The 15434-nt window shown below is 35.0% G+C and overlaps 1 protein-coding gene across 4 annotated transcripts in view; it reads right to left on the bottom strand.

Moving 5' to 3' along the window:
* Positions 1-15434, bottom strand: part of LOC106114736 (polyadenylate-binding protein RBP45) — a 138511-nt gene that overhangs the window by 4021 nt on the left and 119056 nt on the right. For all 4 annotated transcript variants that reach the window (XM_013308049.1, XM_013308050.1, XM_013308052.1 and 1 more), the window contains 4 exons: positions 11607-11694; positions 7906-7981; positions 5977-6079; positions 42-222 (listed from right to left, as the gene is read on the bottom strand). In XM_013308049.1, coding sequence (XP_013163503.1) covers positions 42-222; positions 5977-6079; positions 7906-7981; positions 11607-11694 — 448 coding nt within the window. The remainder of the gene's footprint in view (positions 1-41; positions 223-5976; positions 6080-7905; positions 7982-11606; positions 11695-15434) is intronic.

The raw sequence follows: 15434 nt of genomic DNA, 5'->3' as shown, positions 1-15434 counted from the left end.
CGTTCGGACTTTTTTTAATATATGCATGAGACGTGATTTACCTGATGAAAGCATATCCCTTATCCTTGAAAACACGGATCTCCTGGATAGTACCGAAGGGCTGGAATGTCTTCTGCATGAGGTCTTCTGTGAGACCGGTTGTCAGACCGCCGCAGTAGACCGTGCAGTTGGTCGGCGAGCTCTGGTTGTACACCTCGTCGAAGGTCAACGGCTTCGAGTTCACTAGAGAAGACGGTTTTAATAGAATAAATTGGTTTAATCAGTAGACAAAAAGTAGCAGACCAGGTCTACCAGGTAGTAGACTTTATCGAATGTGTTGGTAATCACTATAATTTCTGATCGGAATTTTTTAAACCAAATGTGGCTACAAATTACCTAGATTCTTTAACAAATATCTAGGAGCAGCTTTTGTCAACGATTTTATCTTAGCAGAATTAAAAATGGATGAAAAGCATCCCTTGTCTTACTCGAAACTATCTATATCTGTACCAAATTTCAATTAGATGTGTTGAACTATTAAGGAGTTATAAAGTAAATATGTCCATCAAACATATCCCACGAAAACTGGACACATTTATATGTCATAAGTATCCTTCGTGTTCTAGACTATGTTCTACATCAGTGGTTCCCAAACTTATTTTGTCTACTGTCTGTCATATCTGAGAAAGTCAAAGATATGTGTGAAGTCAACTCGCACTTGGCCAGCATAGTTGACTATGGCCTAATCAACCTTAACTTAGGGTAGGCTCCGAGCCCCTCAGTGGGGACGTATAGTGAGCTGATGATGATTATAATAATTGTAAATCGAGATTTTTTTTTAAATTATAGTGGAATTTATAGTATGAAGAAGTATTTAGAATGTTTAAGTCCACATTTTAGTAAATTATAAATCGTAAATATTTTTAATACTAAAGTTATATTAAGAAATATCTACACTACATTTAACCGACCTTTACCTTATGAAAGGTAATGTTTCCCTCGCAAATTGAATTCGTCAGTTCCCGAGGGAAAGGAAGGGAAGGGAAGGTATTTGACGATGTTAAGAGTTTCCGTCAAGTAAGATTGTTACTGTGTAATACGGAATTTTGAAAAGTTTCATTAAAGTTATATTGGACTGTGGTCGGTGGCTCAATGGTTAAGCACTTGACTTGTAATCTGCACGTCCCGGGTTCGAATCCCACCATGTACCAATGTGTTACATTTAGATATTTTAAGTTATATGTTATTAGTTGGAATCATTTGGCGCGAATGGCGCGTTTTCGTTACCAAGTCAAGTGTCAGATTGATTAGTGAGGGGACATAAACGTCGACATTTTAGTAAGGCTTCTGTTGCGCCAGTACACCAGCACAGTGTCGAATTTTCTTCCTAACAATATGTAGGTACATTTATCTGACGTTACGGTGAAGGTAAACATCGTGATGCTGCACATATCTGAGAAAGTCATAGATATGTGTGAACTAGCTCTCCCCGTGACACTTAATTTGTAGCCAATGTGTTCTTCTAGTTTATTCTACGTCTGTGCCAAATTTCAGCTAGATCTGTGCAGCTGTTCTGGTGATATCTTCTAACAAACATACATCTAAACATTCGTATTTATATAAGCAATATTGCGAGACCTACTATGATGAAGAGAGGTATAAAAAATTAATTATAAATTTCACATCGAGTGCTGTACTTGTTAATCCATTAATTACAGCTAATTAAATCGAAGCTAATTAAAACGCTTCGCAACGAAGTGCCTACTTACTCTACTATGTAGTATATAAGTATATGTAGTAAATAAAAAGTAAAACTTTGTAAATAAATAAAATCAATCTTTTTGCGACTTTTACTAATATTATAAATTACGAATGTTTGTTTGTTTGATGTATGTTTGTAAGAAGGTATCTCCAGAGCGGCTGCATAGATCTAGCTTAAATTTGTCATAGATGTAGAACATAGTCTGGAAGAACACATAGACTACTAAGTTCTTTCATAAATTCCTCGCGAACGGAGTCGCCGGGTAATAGGTAATACAATTATGTTGTTTCTACTACTACTACTAAAGGTACTCGTCCAATGTCTCGCGCCGGACGCATCGCACACAAAAGATTTTAGTTTGCTTTGTATAATTTTACAAAGCGTTGCTTCCGTCGAGCTGCCCGCATCGAAAGTCAAAGCCGTGTTAAATCCGTACGTGCGGTGCTTTCAACGCGGACCAATGGACACGTACCTTAAACAATTAATGAAATATATTGCTACCTTTGTTCATTTCCAAAATAAAGAAAGAGATGAAAATATGCTAGAGCATATGTATCGCGTGGTTTTAACGATATGGTTTCAACACATCCAGACAGGTCACCATGGAAATGACATCGCGAAAAACATTTTCCTACAGTAACCCAATGTCAAATTAACTATAATTACAGGGTGTGTTAGGGTGGTTAAGGGGTGGTTAGGGGATGTAATAGTAGGCAATAGGGTGGTGGTAGCCCGCAGCGGATATTACCCATTGCGGAATTATACAGAGTTGTATAACGCCTTAGACGGATATTTTGTATGATTTCAGGATATTATTAAAGCTTGAATTCATATTAAATACGTTTATGTAATTTCCTGAATTTGAAATTACTATAAATAAGATAATTTGATATGTTTTATGTTGGCTTACTTTTCAGTTAATGTCGAATCAAATATTGGTATTTTCTGCTTTATATAAAAACTAGCCGACCCGACAGACGTTGTCCTGTCTTTAATTTGAAACTGACTGAAAAAATTTGACACTGCGATGGTAGCGCCGTCTGTCGGATTCAATGTAAAACATTCTAAAATCAACAACTACTAATAAATTAAAAATTAATTTAAAAAATTTAATTGTTCAGCGGACAAAATTGTGAATCTAAACCATTCCCAGATCAGCTTGAACACACACAAAAAATTTCATCAAAATCGGTCCAGTCGTTTGAGAGAAGTTCAGTGACATACACATTCACAGAAGAATTATGTATATAAAAGATATAGCTTATATCACTCGGAGATAGTGTTGCTTTCTGACAGCGATCGATCTCAAATTGGTTCAATAGTTTCCGAACCTGTTAAATACAAACAAACAAATCTTTCCTCTTTATAACATTTATATAGACGAGGAGGATGTTTTTAGTCTACTTCAAAAAGGAGGAGGTTTTTAAATTTTTCTGTATGTTTTTTTTATGTGTTTTACCGCGTAACTCCTGGTGCTACGGTCTAGTTCTACCTTAAACGTAAATAGGTCTAAGACATCAGGCCGACACCGACTCCGAAATAACAATAATTGTAAAGTACAGACAGTTCAAGAAAGAAAAGAAATTACTAGTTGGTAGTTACTTTTTAGTGCAGTTTGTTTTTTTTGTGATTCAGTATTTTTTTTTTATTTGCGAACGTTTTTTTATATTAGAAACATAAATATATGAGTTTTTTATACTTAAAAAATATTAAAGAGTTTCGTAAAGTGATAAAAATCTATATATATAAAAGAAAGTTGTGTTAGTTACACTATTTATAACTCAAGAACGAATTTACTGATATGGTTGAAAATTGTTGAGAAGGTAGCTTAGAGCCAGGAGACGGACATAGGATACTATTTATTCATTTTTTTTAGAATTTATGCCTTGAAGAGTTACTTTTTATTTAACTTATATATATTTATATATCCACGCGGACGGAGTCGCGGGCGACACCTAGTTATTTTATAATACAAAAAATACTCTACAATATAATCTGTTTTGAATAAAATAATCGTATAACTATCATCTCTGTATAATTCCAGCTTTGATATAATTCGCCCTCCAAACGACCTCTGTTCAACATCAAAGGGCGACCGCCGACAATTAAAATTAAAAACAATGTTATTATAGCAGATAATAAGAACAAAGCGGTTCACATTTTAATGGGAAAATTGTACGCCCCAAGCGAAAAAACAATAATATATTATTTTACAATTAATCTATGAATATAATCATGAAAATTAAATTGTGAGTTCGTAGGGGAGTTACGATGGAGCTGGACCCAAAAGATCTAGCTAGGCGTTGGAGGGTGGCGGTTGTGTTCCGTACGGAGATCCCGTCTCCCCCTCTCGTTAGCGCCGGTGGCGTCTGCCGTGGCGTTTAAGTCGGTGCAAGCCCGACATAACCTTTGTCCCCGCAAGGATGGTATGCGAAAGGCATTTCCCAACGATAAAAAAATAAAAAGGGGGAATATAATAAGTACCTACTTTATAAAATTCTATTTGTATTTTTACCCGACTGACTTATGGACATCGGTGGCTCAGGAGTTAAGCACTTGACTTGTCTGCATGTCCTGGGTTCGAATCCCGCCATGTACCAATGTTACATTTACATATTCTTAGATATAATTAGTTAAAATCTTTTGGCGGAAATCGCGCGTTTTCGTTACCAAGTGTCAGATTGATTAGTGAGGGGACATAAACGTCGACATTTTAGTAAGGCTCGTGTTGCGCCAGTACACTGGCACAGTGTCGAATTTTCTTCCTAACAATATGTAAGTAACAATTTATCTGACGTTACTGTGTAGGAAAACATCGTGATGCTGCACATATCTGAGAAAGTCAAAGTATGAAGTCTTACACTGGATTCACTATTCAGCATTCACTATCACATAGTCTAACTTAGGGTAAACTCTGCCCTCAGTGGGGATGTATAGCGACCTGATGATGACGTACAAACCCACATACGATGTGCGAAAAACATCGTAAAGAAACAAAACATAAAACAATTTCAAAAGGTTCGGAAAAATCGATTTGATACTTGAAAAAATAAAATATAAAAAAAAATGTGGTTCAATTTTAACTTATATAACTAAGTTTCTCTTTGATCGGTAAAGAAAAATATAACCTAAGTAAATAAATATTAAATATATAAAATTAAGTTAGAATAACATAGTATAACCCTTAGGCTATGTTTGTTCAGTTACATTTCACTTTGATCTTGACGACTCCTTGTGAATTTCGTATGAGACGAAAGCTATATAATACTACTAGCTGTTGCCCGCAACTCCGTCCGGGCGGATATATAAAAAAACTTATTTAGTGTAGCTCACCCATCCATTAGTAAGTTAAATAGAAAGCAACTCTTCAAGGCCTAAATTCGAAAAAAAATGAATAAATAGTATCCTATGTCCGTCTCCCGGCTCTAAGCTTCCACCTCACCAATTTTCAGGCATATCGATAAAGCCGTTCTTGAGTTATAAATAGTTTAACTAACACCACTTTCTTTTATATATAGATATGTTTGTCTTTGGTTAATATATTTAGCTATTTAATCGTTTAGTTATTCAAATCTCTTCAATGTAGCATTCAAGTATCAATAATACTATCCTGTTGTACCAAGTATCAAGATGCATTGAACAAGATATTGGAAATTCCTGCACAATTTGACGTTGGTTAAGCAAAGTACGCATGCGTCGAATTTGCAATTACTATGGAATTAATCTTGAGGAAATGGATTTGAACGTTCCTATATTGCTTTAGTGATGCTATATACGGTCTGCTATAAGTTGGTACAGTCAGGTATTTTGTCGGTATCATATTTAAAGACGTCGAAATCGTTTGAACGCCTTGAAATGATACAGTTTGGTGTTATTAGGGTTTTATACTTAAAATTATATTGCCGTGACATTTTTTATTACAACAATTTGTTATCTTTTGATATATCATTATTGTAAATACCACGAATATACTAAAAAAAAAACATTTTAATGTCATAAATTTGCATTTCAAACGTATTATCTTTGATAATTTATTATTGATAGCAGAGTAGAATACATATATAAAATATTTTAATAAATCAACAGAATAATGTTCAAACTTTCAAAATTTAATTACGTCATTGTTGTATTGAATGAGTAAATGGTATACCGCGAACGAACCCGACTGTACTATTTCCATTGACGACGTATTTCGTGAGTCGCGCGACCAGGCTAGTGGAAAAAGGGTAACTTACGTTCACTTTTAGGTGCTGGCGGTTTCCGTGTCGCCCAGTTTGTACGTATAGATCGTGAGCCGAGCCACTGGCCGTTCATAGCTGTTATTGCTGATTCCGCCTCCTGTAAAAAAAAAACATGCCTTTAAAATAAAAAACCACGAACATGCAGAAGACAGGCGTCAAGTGGAAGCAATTCCAACTACAGTCTGATAAGTGTGCGTCCCGGAGGCCTAGTTTTAGTCCTCTTTCCCTTCCCATCCTTTTTCTTATACGGTAAGGATGGGAAATGGAAGTGGACTATCCAGATGAGGGGATGCATTGGTAGGGAAAATATTTTCTTACTATGCATCCTCTCCTTTGTCGATTAAATGTAGGCAACGCATATGCAATTGCGTATGTCTATGGGCAAGGGTCACATCGCTATTTCAGCGATTTCAGGTGGCCGCTCGCTCGTTTGCCACCTTAAAAGAACCGAATTATTCAAACTATCATGAGACATTATAAAGCTAAAACGCACCAGTATATTTAACCAGTGTCGGCACTGACTAGTTTGCTTACTGCAGTGAGCACCCTGATGATGGAACTCGATGGACTTTAAATAAGCCAGAGCCGACACCGGAAATATGTTTTTAAAGAAATAACTACAATACAGGATTCCCATGTTATTTTAAAATAAAATATTAGCAGATTTTTGTTTATTTACTAATAATTCTTGTATTATCAAGTAAGCTTTAGGCTTTTTATGCTTTACAATACTAGAACGACGGGATTCGAACTCTCGATCGCGTGATCGGAAATCCGTACACTTAACCATTAGGCTATTGAAACTTAAATGGTCGTAACCCACAATTTTGTTATTGATATATTTTTTTACTGATATATACCAAATAAATCTGAATAATTGTATATCGGGTTATAAATTTGAATATAATCGCTACCGCTCCCGCTCCGCTTGTACACTGTAACCGATACCTTATCATATTAAAACGTTAAATTCTTTGATCTTAACTGACATTAATTATTCCGTCTCACGAGACGCTGCGGAGAAAATTAAATCGTGCATTTTTTATTATTTCTTTATTTATATTAAAGGAATAAATTTTGTAATGTGTAATTACAGGTGTTTTAATTGAAATCATACTAATATTATAAATGCGAATGTTTAGATGGATGTTTGTTGGAAGGTATCTCCAGAACGACTGCATGGACCTCGTTGAAATTTGTCATAGACCTAGAACATAGTCTGGAAGAACACATATACTACTAAGTTTTTTTTTAGTTCCGCGCGGACGGATCCGCAAGCGACAGTTAGTTGTTTATAAATCTTTTATATTAAACTAGCTGTCGCCCACGACTTTGTCCTCGCGGAATTAAAAAAAAAACTTAATTATTAGCCTATGTGTTCTTTCAGACTATGTTCTACATCTATGACAAAATTCAGCAAGATCCGTTGAGATGTTCGCGAGATACCTTCAACACATACATCCATCCATCTGAACATTCGCATTTATAATATTAGTAACATTATATAGATGTTTTTAGGGTACTAAAATCTTAAGAATCATCGTAAATTCCTACCAAATCCTACCAAAACAGATTTTTTTAAAATACTTCTGCAATATAAAAGTACATCGCTTCTTGCATAATACTAGAATACGGTTAAGTTAAGGTTCAAGTAATAAAATTATACTTCAAGTTACGTCATTCGATGTTTACAACTTAGTCCCAAGAGAAACTTAGTAACTGTTTCAGAGACATCGTTATAAGTTATAGGACTAAGTTTATTAAGTTTAAAAACCGTCTGCTCAAAGTTTTTGTATGATATCTTACTTAGATATTGAGAAATTAATTCTATCGATTTTTATTGCAATTGCATCAATTCCAATTTTTTTTTAGCAATATTTTCATCCACACGTTTTCAGATCGTGGGCGATGTTAAAAACTTACCGATTTCTTTAAGAACGACACGAATCCATAGCCTTTTGACTTCAGTGTCTGAGGGTCGCGGACAACTCGGCAATCTCTGTAACAATATACAAAATATTAATTTAATACTAGCTGTTCCCCGCGACTCCGTCCGCACGGTGTTAAAAAAACCTAGTAGCCTATGTGTTCTTCTAGACTATGTTCTACATCTTTTTTTTTATAAGAGAAGGGGACAAAAAAGCGGCGGGAACACCGAGGTGATCAACGATACCCATGGACATCTGCAACACCAGAGGAACCGCAGATGTGTTGCCGGCCTTTAAGGAAACGGTATGCTCGCTTCTTGAAGGTCCCCAAGTCGTATTGGTTTGGAAATACCGCCGAGGACAGACCGTTAGTATCCATGCCTTTCAGCTACCTAATCAGTCGCTCTGAAGATATCTTTAAACATCCATCTATCCATCCAAGTGGCTATCTAAACTATACACTATACTTTCTAGACTGATGCTACAATCATCTTACTAATATTATAAATGCGAATGTTTAGATGTTTGTTAGAAGGTATCTCCAGAACTGCTTAACTGATCTCGTAACATTTGGTATACATATAGAACATAGTCTGGAAGAGCAAGCATACACTGTCACTAGTGTTTTTATTGTGAAAAGTAGAAAAAATATTTGCTCTACATTTTTAAATGCTTCCCTTAAATTGTGAACATAATGAAGATGACTGTAGTAATTATTGTGCGTAAAATGCGTTGGTAATTTACTCTGAATGCCGAGCCTGAGGGACAGTCATTTCCTCGTAATGAAGTTTTGTAAATATTCACTACCTACTCAGAGTCATGTCATAGAATAAATGAGCATTATCTACCTGTCCTTGTCCCACACTATGTGGTCATGTTTCCGTCCTGTTGTAGTTTCTATCAGTTCAGCTCTTTTTTGACCTTTGGAGTAGATTTAACGTAATCTGCACTATATTAACTGACATGGGGCAACACCACGAGAGGCATAAACTACTTTGAACTACTAAGATACTAACAATTACTAGAGTTAACTCAAAAACTACGTGGTAGTTTTTTCCATTCTCTAGCTAAAAAATCTTTTATTTTGGAAAAAAAGACAAACAAAACAGTATTTTACGCAGACGAAGTCGCGGGCACAGTTTTTTTTATATAAAACTTTAATAAATCCAGAGTAAAAACTATCGCTTAAGTATTATTATTTTTTGTTTTTTAACGAAAAAAATATTCATAACTCTGACGTCAGTTACAAATTTCCATTTACAAGTGACCTTTATTTTCTGTCCTTTTCTTTCACATCTAGGCGTTAAATAAGTTCCTCTCTTCTGACTAATGGAAGTTAATTTTTAATGACTCACACAAAGTTTTATGACGTCCTCTGAGAAATTACTGGTGATAAGGAATTCCAGTTATTTTTTAAATTACACATTCAACCTTTTAGAATTAAAAAAGAAAAAAAAACAAGAAAATGGACGCTTGATTTTGACAGCTAGACTCTTTGGTTCGTATTCGTTCTCTGAATATTCAATTATTAAGAACTTCTGCTCGGGACTCCATCCATATTAAAAATACAGCCTATGTGTTCTGCCAGACTATGTTTTATATCTATGCCAAATTTCAACGAGATCCATTCAACCGTTCTGGAGAAACCTTCTAACAAACATACATCTAAACGTTCGCATTTATAATATTAAATAACCGGCGACTTCGACTACGTCCGTGAATTAAAAAATAACATAATTAGTAGACTATGTGTTCTTCCAGTATATCTTCTACATCTATGCCAACTTTCAACGAGATCCATGCAATCATTCTGGAGATACTTTCTAGACATCTAAACATTCGCATTTATAATATTAGTAAGATAGTAAGAAGTAGATGTCCCCATACACCAATTTACTAATAAAAGGCGACTAGGGAGGAGTGGCAGCGCCTGGTAAGGCCTGTCACTGATACTTGACGACCAAGACTACAACGACGAAGAAGAAGTAAGAAATAAAATTATTTCTATTAAAACAATTGAAACCCCAAATATATTAGAAAATAAAATAAATTCATTATAATTTGATGAACTAAATAAAAAACCAAATTGCGAATATCAGACGTGATCTGCAAATGTAAATAACTTTGGCATAAGAACAACACATAAAATGACGAATACTCATAAGGGTGTGTTTACATTGGCGGGTTCTTATAAGGGTCGGGTCCTACAAACAGCGAGGATTTATACTTATACTGTTTTAGTGCTTTAAAAAATTTGAAAGCAATTCTACAGCAAAATATTAATAACGACCTGTCATGATTAACCTCGAGAATTTTTTTTTAATTTTACTATAATAAAACTTAGCCTATATTTCTTATGCATAATGAAGCATTCTAGTGAAAGAATATTTTAAATCAATGCAATCGTTTTTGTTTATTCGTCACAAATATACAGAAATAAAAAACTTTTTGTGTTATAATATTTGAGCAGTTGCCCTCATCACTGTGGCCCCACCCTATTGGCGCTGGTCCAAGTGACGAACGCTAAGTTTATTGCCCATTTTTACGATTCAGTTGATCGCATTTTATAAGCTCGATATGTCTTAAGTAATTTGTCCCTACAGATTGTGTATTGAGAGAAGACGTTTACGAAAGATATATTCTTTACTAGTTGTCGCCCGCGACTCTGTCCGCGCGGAATTAAAAATAAACTTTATAAGTAGCCTATGTGTTCTTCCAGGCTATGTTCTACATTTATGATGAATTTCAGCGAGATCTTTACATTTGTTTCGGTCATACCTTCAAACAAACATCCATCAATCCATCCATACACTTGTCCAAGTCGTGTTAGTTATACTATTTATAAATCAAGAACGGCTTTACCGATGTGGCTGAAAATTGGTGAGGAGGTAGCTTAGAGCCAGGAGACGGACATAGGATACTATTTATGCATTTTATTTTTCGAATTTATACCTTGAAGATCTGCTTTTTATTTAACTTACTAATATTATAAAGGCGAATGTTTAGATGGATGTTCTGTGAATGGATGGATGGGTGTTTGAAGATATCTCTAGAACAGCTGAACGGATCTCGATTAAATTTGGCATACGTATAGAACATAGTCTGAAAGAACACATAGGCTACACTAATTAAGTTTTTTACATATTCACGCGGACGAAGTCGCGGGCGACAGCTAGTTTTCAAAATTCGTAAGATAGTTCGAAAAAAAGTTTGAGAATTACATTAATTGATCAATAGAGGGCGTTAATTAAAAAAAGTTTTATGAATAAAATTCAAAAAGCTGTTCAAGTACTTTTGGAGATATAAATAAGTTACTAACGATGTGTACTCCGGTCTTCAAAAACAATGAAACACTAGACATGTAAAGTTCATTTTTTATATGTGAATATATAGTCTCTATGTGAATTTGATTGGATGGTATTGATAATAATTTAATCCCACTGACGTAGGGTATGTGCACTAGGTTTCGTCCACCTAACGACCTTTGAGAATTAATTTAATTCCACTGACTTAGGGTATGTACACTAGGTTTCGTCCACGTATCAACCTATCTTCTGACATTCCAATCGTGATTCCTTCTTGGTAATGTCAACTTTCACACAATCTATATCTTCCTAGGCCTATCTATTAAAAGAAGAAAACTAAGAAAAGTACACTTTCGATATCCATACTATTATATTATTTCAAATTACTTACGATATTTCTCCAAAAGGTGCGAACGCGTCTCGCAAACTCTGCGTCTCGATCTCAGGACTTAGATCTCCGACAAAGATGTGGTAATGTTCTGTAACAAAATAAAAATAAATTAGAGGTCTTCTTATATTTATATACCTTGAGAAAACTATATATAATATTTCCACAAAAATTTTACCTATATTTTATTTACTTTGGTTTAAAGTAACTATGTACATACATATAATAGGTAGATACTGTTAAAAAGAAAATCCGACAGTGCCGGTGTACCGGCACAACACGAGTCTTAATAAAATGTCTATGTTTATGTTCCCTCACAAGTCATTCTTACACTGGACTTTGTAACGAAAGCACGTCATTCGCGCAAAAGGATTCTTAATAATATTGTCTAAAAATACATATAAAAAAGTGAAGTGCGCAATATCAAACCAAATTATTCGTAATATTAAATCCCCAGTCAGATCGTATCTATTGATTTCTACATATATTCTCTTTCCGGTCATAGGGTTGCCAAAAAAGAAATATTTAATTTTGACCTTGAACTTTTTTACGTATTTGACTGCACTTGTACTACTTATAGAAAGTGATCATAATATCAATTTTTTGGGGAATTTCTCTTTGTTTTGACTAAGATACTGATTTGAATATTATTAATTTAAAATTGATATGCACGCCATCTAGTTTAAAATAAAAATAACTCTTTACTTATGCACTTATTTGCTTTTCTATTTCTTGAATATTTATTTGAAACATAATATCACACATTTAATGAATAAACGCTAAGTAATTTTTTAATGTGTACTAGCTGTCGCTTCTACTCCGTTCGCGCGGAATTAAAAATAAAATTAGAAGCCTATGTGTTCTTCCAGACTATGTTCTATATCTATGACAAATTTCCGTGAGACCCATGAAGCCGTTCTAGACATAAGTTCCAACAAACATTCATCTGAATATTCGCATTTATAATATTAGTAAGATATAGCTGATATGTGGTTATAGAGCGCCAATAGCTTAATAGTTAAGGGTACGGATTGCCGATCACGTGATTGAGATTTCGAATCCCGCGATTCGATTATTGTAAATAATTACAGAATCCTAGATCCTAGTTCGAACGGTACAAGAGATATTAGTAAATTAACAAAAATCTGATAATATTTTTTGTCATAAAAAATATTAAAAATATCGTCAACCCTATCCTTCGCTACATTCGACGCAGGCTTTCACGGATTATTTGAATGTAATTGAATTTTGCATATCGATTTCTTTTTCCTGTATAAATTGTCGCTTCAATTCTTACTTCAATGCTTCGTATATGCTATATACATAAGTCTTATGTATTACATTATATAAATTCGAATATGATGTAGAAATACATATATAAAAATAGATGTAGCACAGTAAAAATAAAAAGCTGAAAGTGTTTGTAATAAATAAAGATCGGTTTTCACGGTGCATAATTATTGCATCATCAGCTCACTTTACGTTCACATTGAGAGGCTCGGAGCCTACCCTAAGTTAAGGGTGACTAGGCTATACAACCTAGTCAACCACGCTGGTCTAGTGCGGGTTGGTTGACCTCATAACGTTTTCCTTCACCGTAAGAACGTCGGATACATGTACATATGTAAATCGGAAATCGAAAAACACATTGGTACATGGCGGGATTCGAACCTAGGACCTGCAGATTGCAAGTTAACTGCTTGACCCATGAGCCACTGACGCATTCATAATTATTTATGGATAGATAATTACACCTAGAAGAATAAAAAATACTAGGACAACAAAAGTTGATATCGACATATCTCATCTAACTTGTGGGTTTGTGAGACCAAAATCTCTGTATAAAACATATCGTCATCCCTGTCATTATCTTTGATAAAACAGAGATAACTATACATTAGAGAATTTTAGAATGTCTATGCTATAAAAAAAATGTTATTCTATGGTATACAGTCACACTGGATTGGTTACCAGTCTACATGACCTCATCACGCATGAAAATACGGGGTATGCATTATGTATCGTTCCGCCGCAGGGCGTGACCCATTTCGCGGCATACGCCACCCGTCGCGTAAGCCCCCCACGACCTCCGGACAAGTTTTTACAATGTTCATTAATTAGTATGCTACGATTCGTAACGTTAGTCTTTGTTTATGTTTATTAGCGTTGCTATGAATTAATCTGCCAGTTTTAAGGTTTGTTAAGTAAAGGTATTGAAAATTGAGGATACGAGATTTAACAAATAAGTTTTTCGCAAGAAAAAAATTATATTTACTGTTGCCTTTTTTAGCACTAGAAAGGAATAGTCAAATTCGGTAGAATTATACCGTATTTTATACAAGAATAACCAAATTAGTTTATTAAAAAAGTGGTCAAGTGCGAGTTGGACTCGCGCATCGAGTGTTCGTGCAAAATTTACGGATTCGCAATTATTCCTTTATCTGTGTTTAAAACGTTGCTTTATACCAAATTTCAAGATTCTAAGTTCACGGGAAGTACCCTGTAAGTCGAAAATTTGCGGTATAAACGGCTGTATCTTTGGTTGCGTTGATTTAGAAACTTGATTTTTTCACTGCAAGAGACACGAGTAGGCACGAGTGTTTGATATAAATTCCAGTTTGATGCGTCCATGCGTTCTTGAGAAAAAAGGTCTTGACGGACGGACAATAAAGTGTTCCTATAAGGGTTCCTTTATTCCTTTCGAGGTTAAACCATATTCATCAATGGTAACTATACCAACAGATGACTATCGCTTACGTACGAGAATCAGTTATTTAATTTATTGCCCCGCCGGAGCAAGGTTTATCAAAAACATTATAGACTCATTTGAGTGTTCCCCTCCACGGAAATCTTTAGTAAAAGGCGAAAGATTTATACGTTTTGAAGGGAAACCAGAGTAAAGAAATTTTGGTACGGCGTGAACCTAACCAACTTACAAAGAAGGTCTATATCGCGATGCTAATATTATGAATATTGATGAGCGACATCTGGCGACCAATTGCGAAACCATTTTAAAAATAAAAACGTACGTGTAAATTTAACGTTGATTATAAAATTAACTGTTATAGGTATTTTGAAATTGATACCAAATCAAAATCAATAAAAGACTAGCTGTCGCCCGTAACTCCGTCCGCGCGGAATTAAAAAAAAAAGATTAATAAGTAGCCTACGTGTTCTTCCAGATTATGTTTTATAGCGACATCTATGGAACCGTTCTGGAGATACCTTCTAACATACATTGAAACATTCGCATTTATAATATTAGTAAGATAATAGAAATGGACGGTCGATGGGGCCGCAAAGTCCTAGAGTGGCGGCCACGGACAGGTCGACGCAGCGTGGTCAGGCCTCCCGCAAGATGGACCGATGACCTGGTGAGGGTTGCGGGAGCGTCCTGGATGCAGGTAGCACAGAACTGGTCATCGTGGCGATCTTTGGGGGAGGCCTATGCCCAGCAGTGGGCGACTTATGGCTGAGAATGAAGAAGAATGAATAGGTTCGTTTAACAATTAAAAGCATTTAAAAATCAACCGAGTGCGAAAGGGACAGATAAACAAACCTTCGGCCCGTACATTCCCCAATAGAAAACTGAATCAACACACATAACGAATATGTAAGCAAAATAAAAAAAAAACAAACAATATCCGATCGTCTAAAACCACTGGGAAATTTCATGCACCAATCGTCAATTTTATTTGAAAATTTTTTACGTTACAAAATGTTTGAAACCTCTGGAGATCGTAAGAACAAAGGAGTTACGACCCTATTGTATTTAAGTTAGGGTTTACTTTTGTTTGTGTTAGAGTTGATTGTTTTAAGTTGAAATTTGTT

Source organism: Papilio xuthus, unplaced genomic scaffold, assembly GCF_000836235.2.
Source record: "Papilio xuthus unplaced genomic scaffold, Pxut_1.1 DF828037.1, whole genome shotgun sequence".
NCBI classification, from domain to species: domain Eukaryota; kingdom Metazoa; phylum Arthropoda; class Insecta; order Lepidoptera; family Papilionidae; genus Papilio; species Papilio xuthus.
Note: the sequence above shows the minus strand (reverse complement) of the source record. Positions and strands in the feature narration are given on the sequence as shown.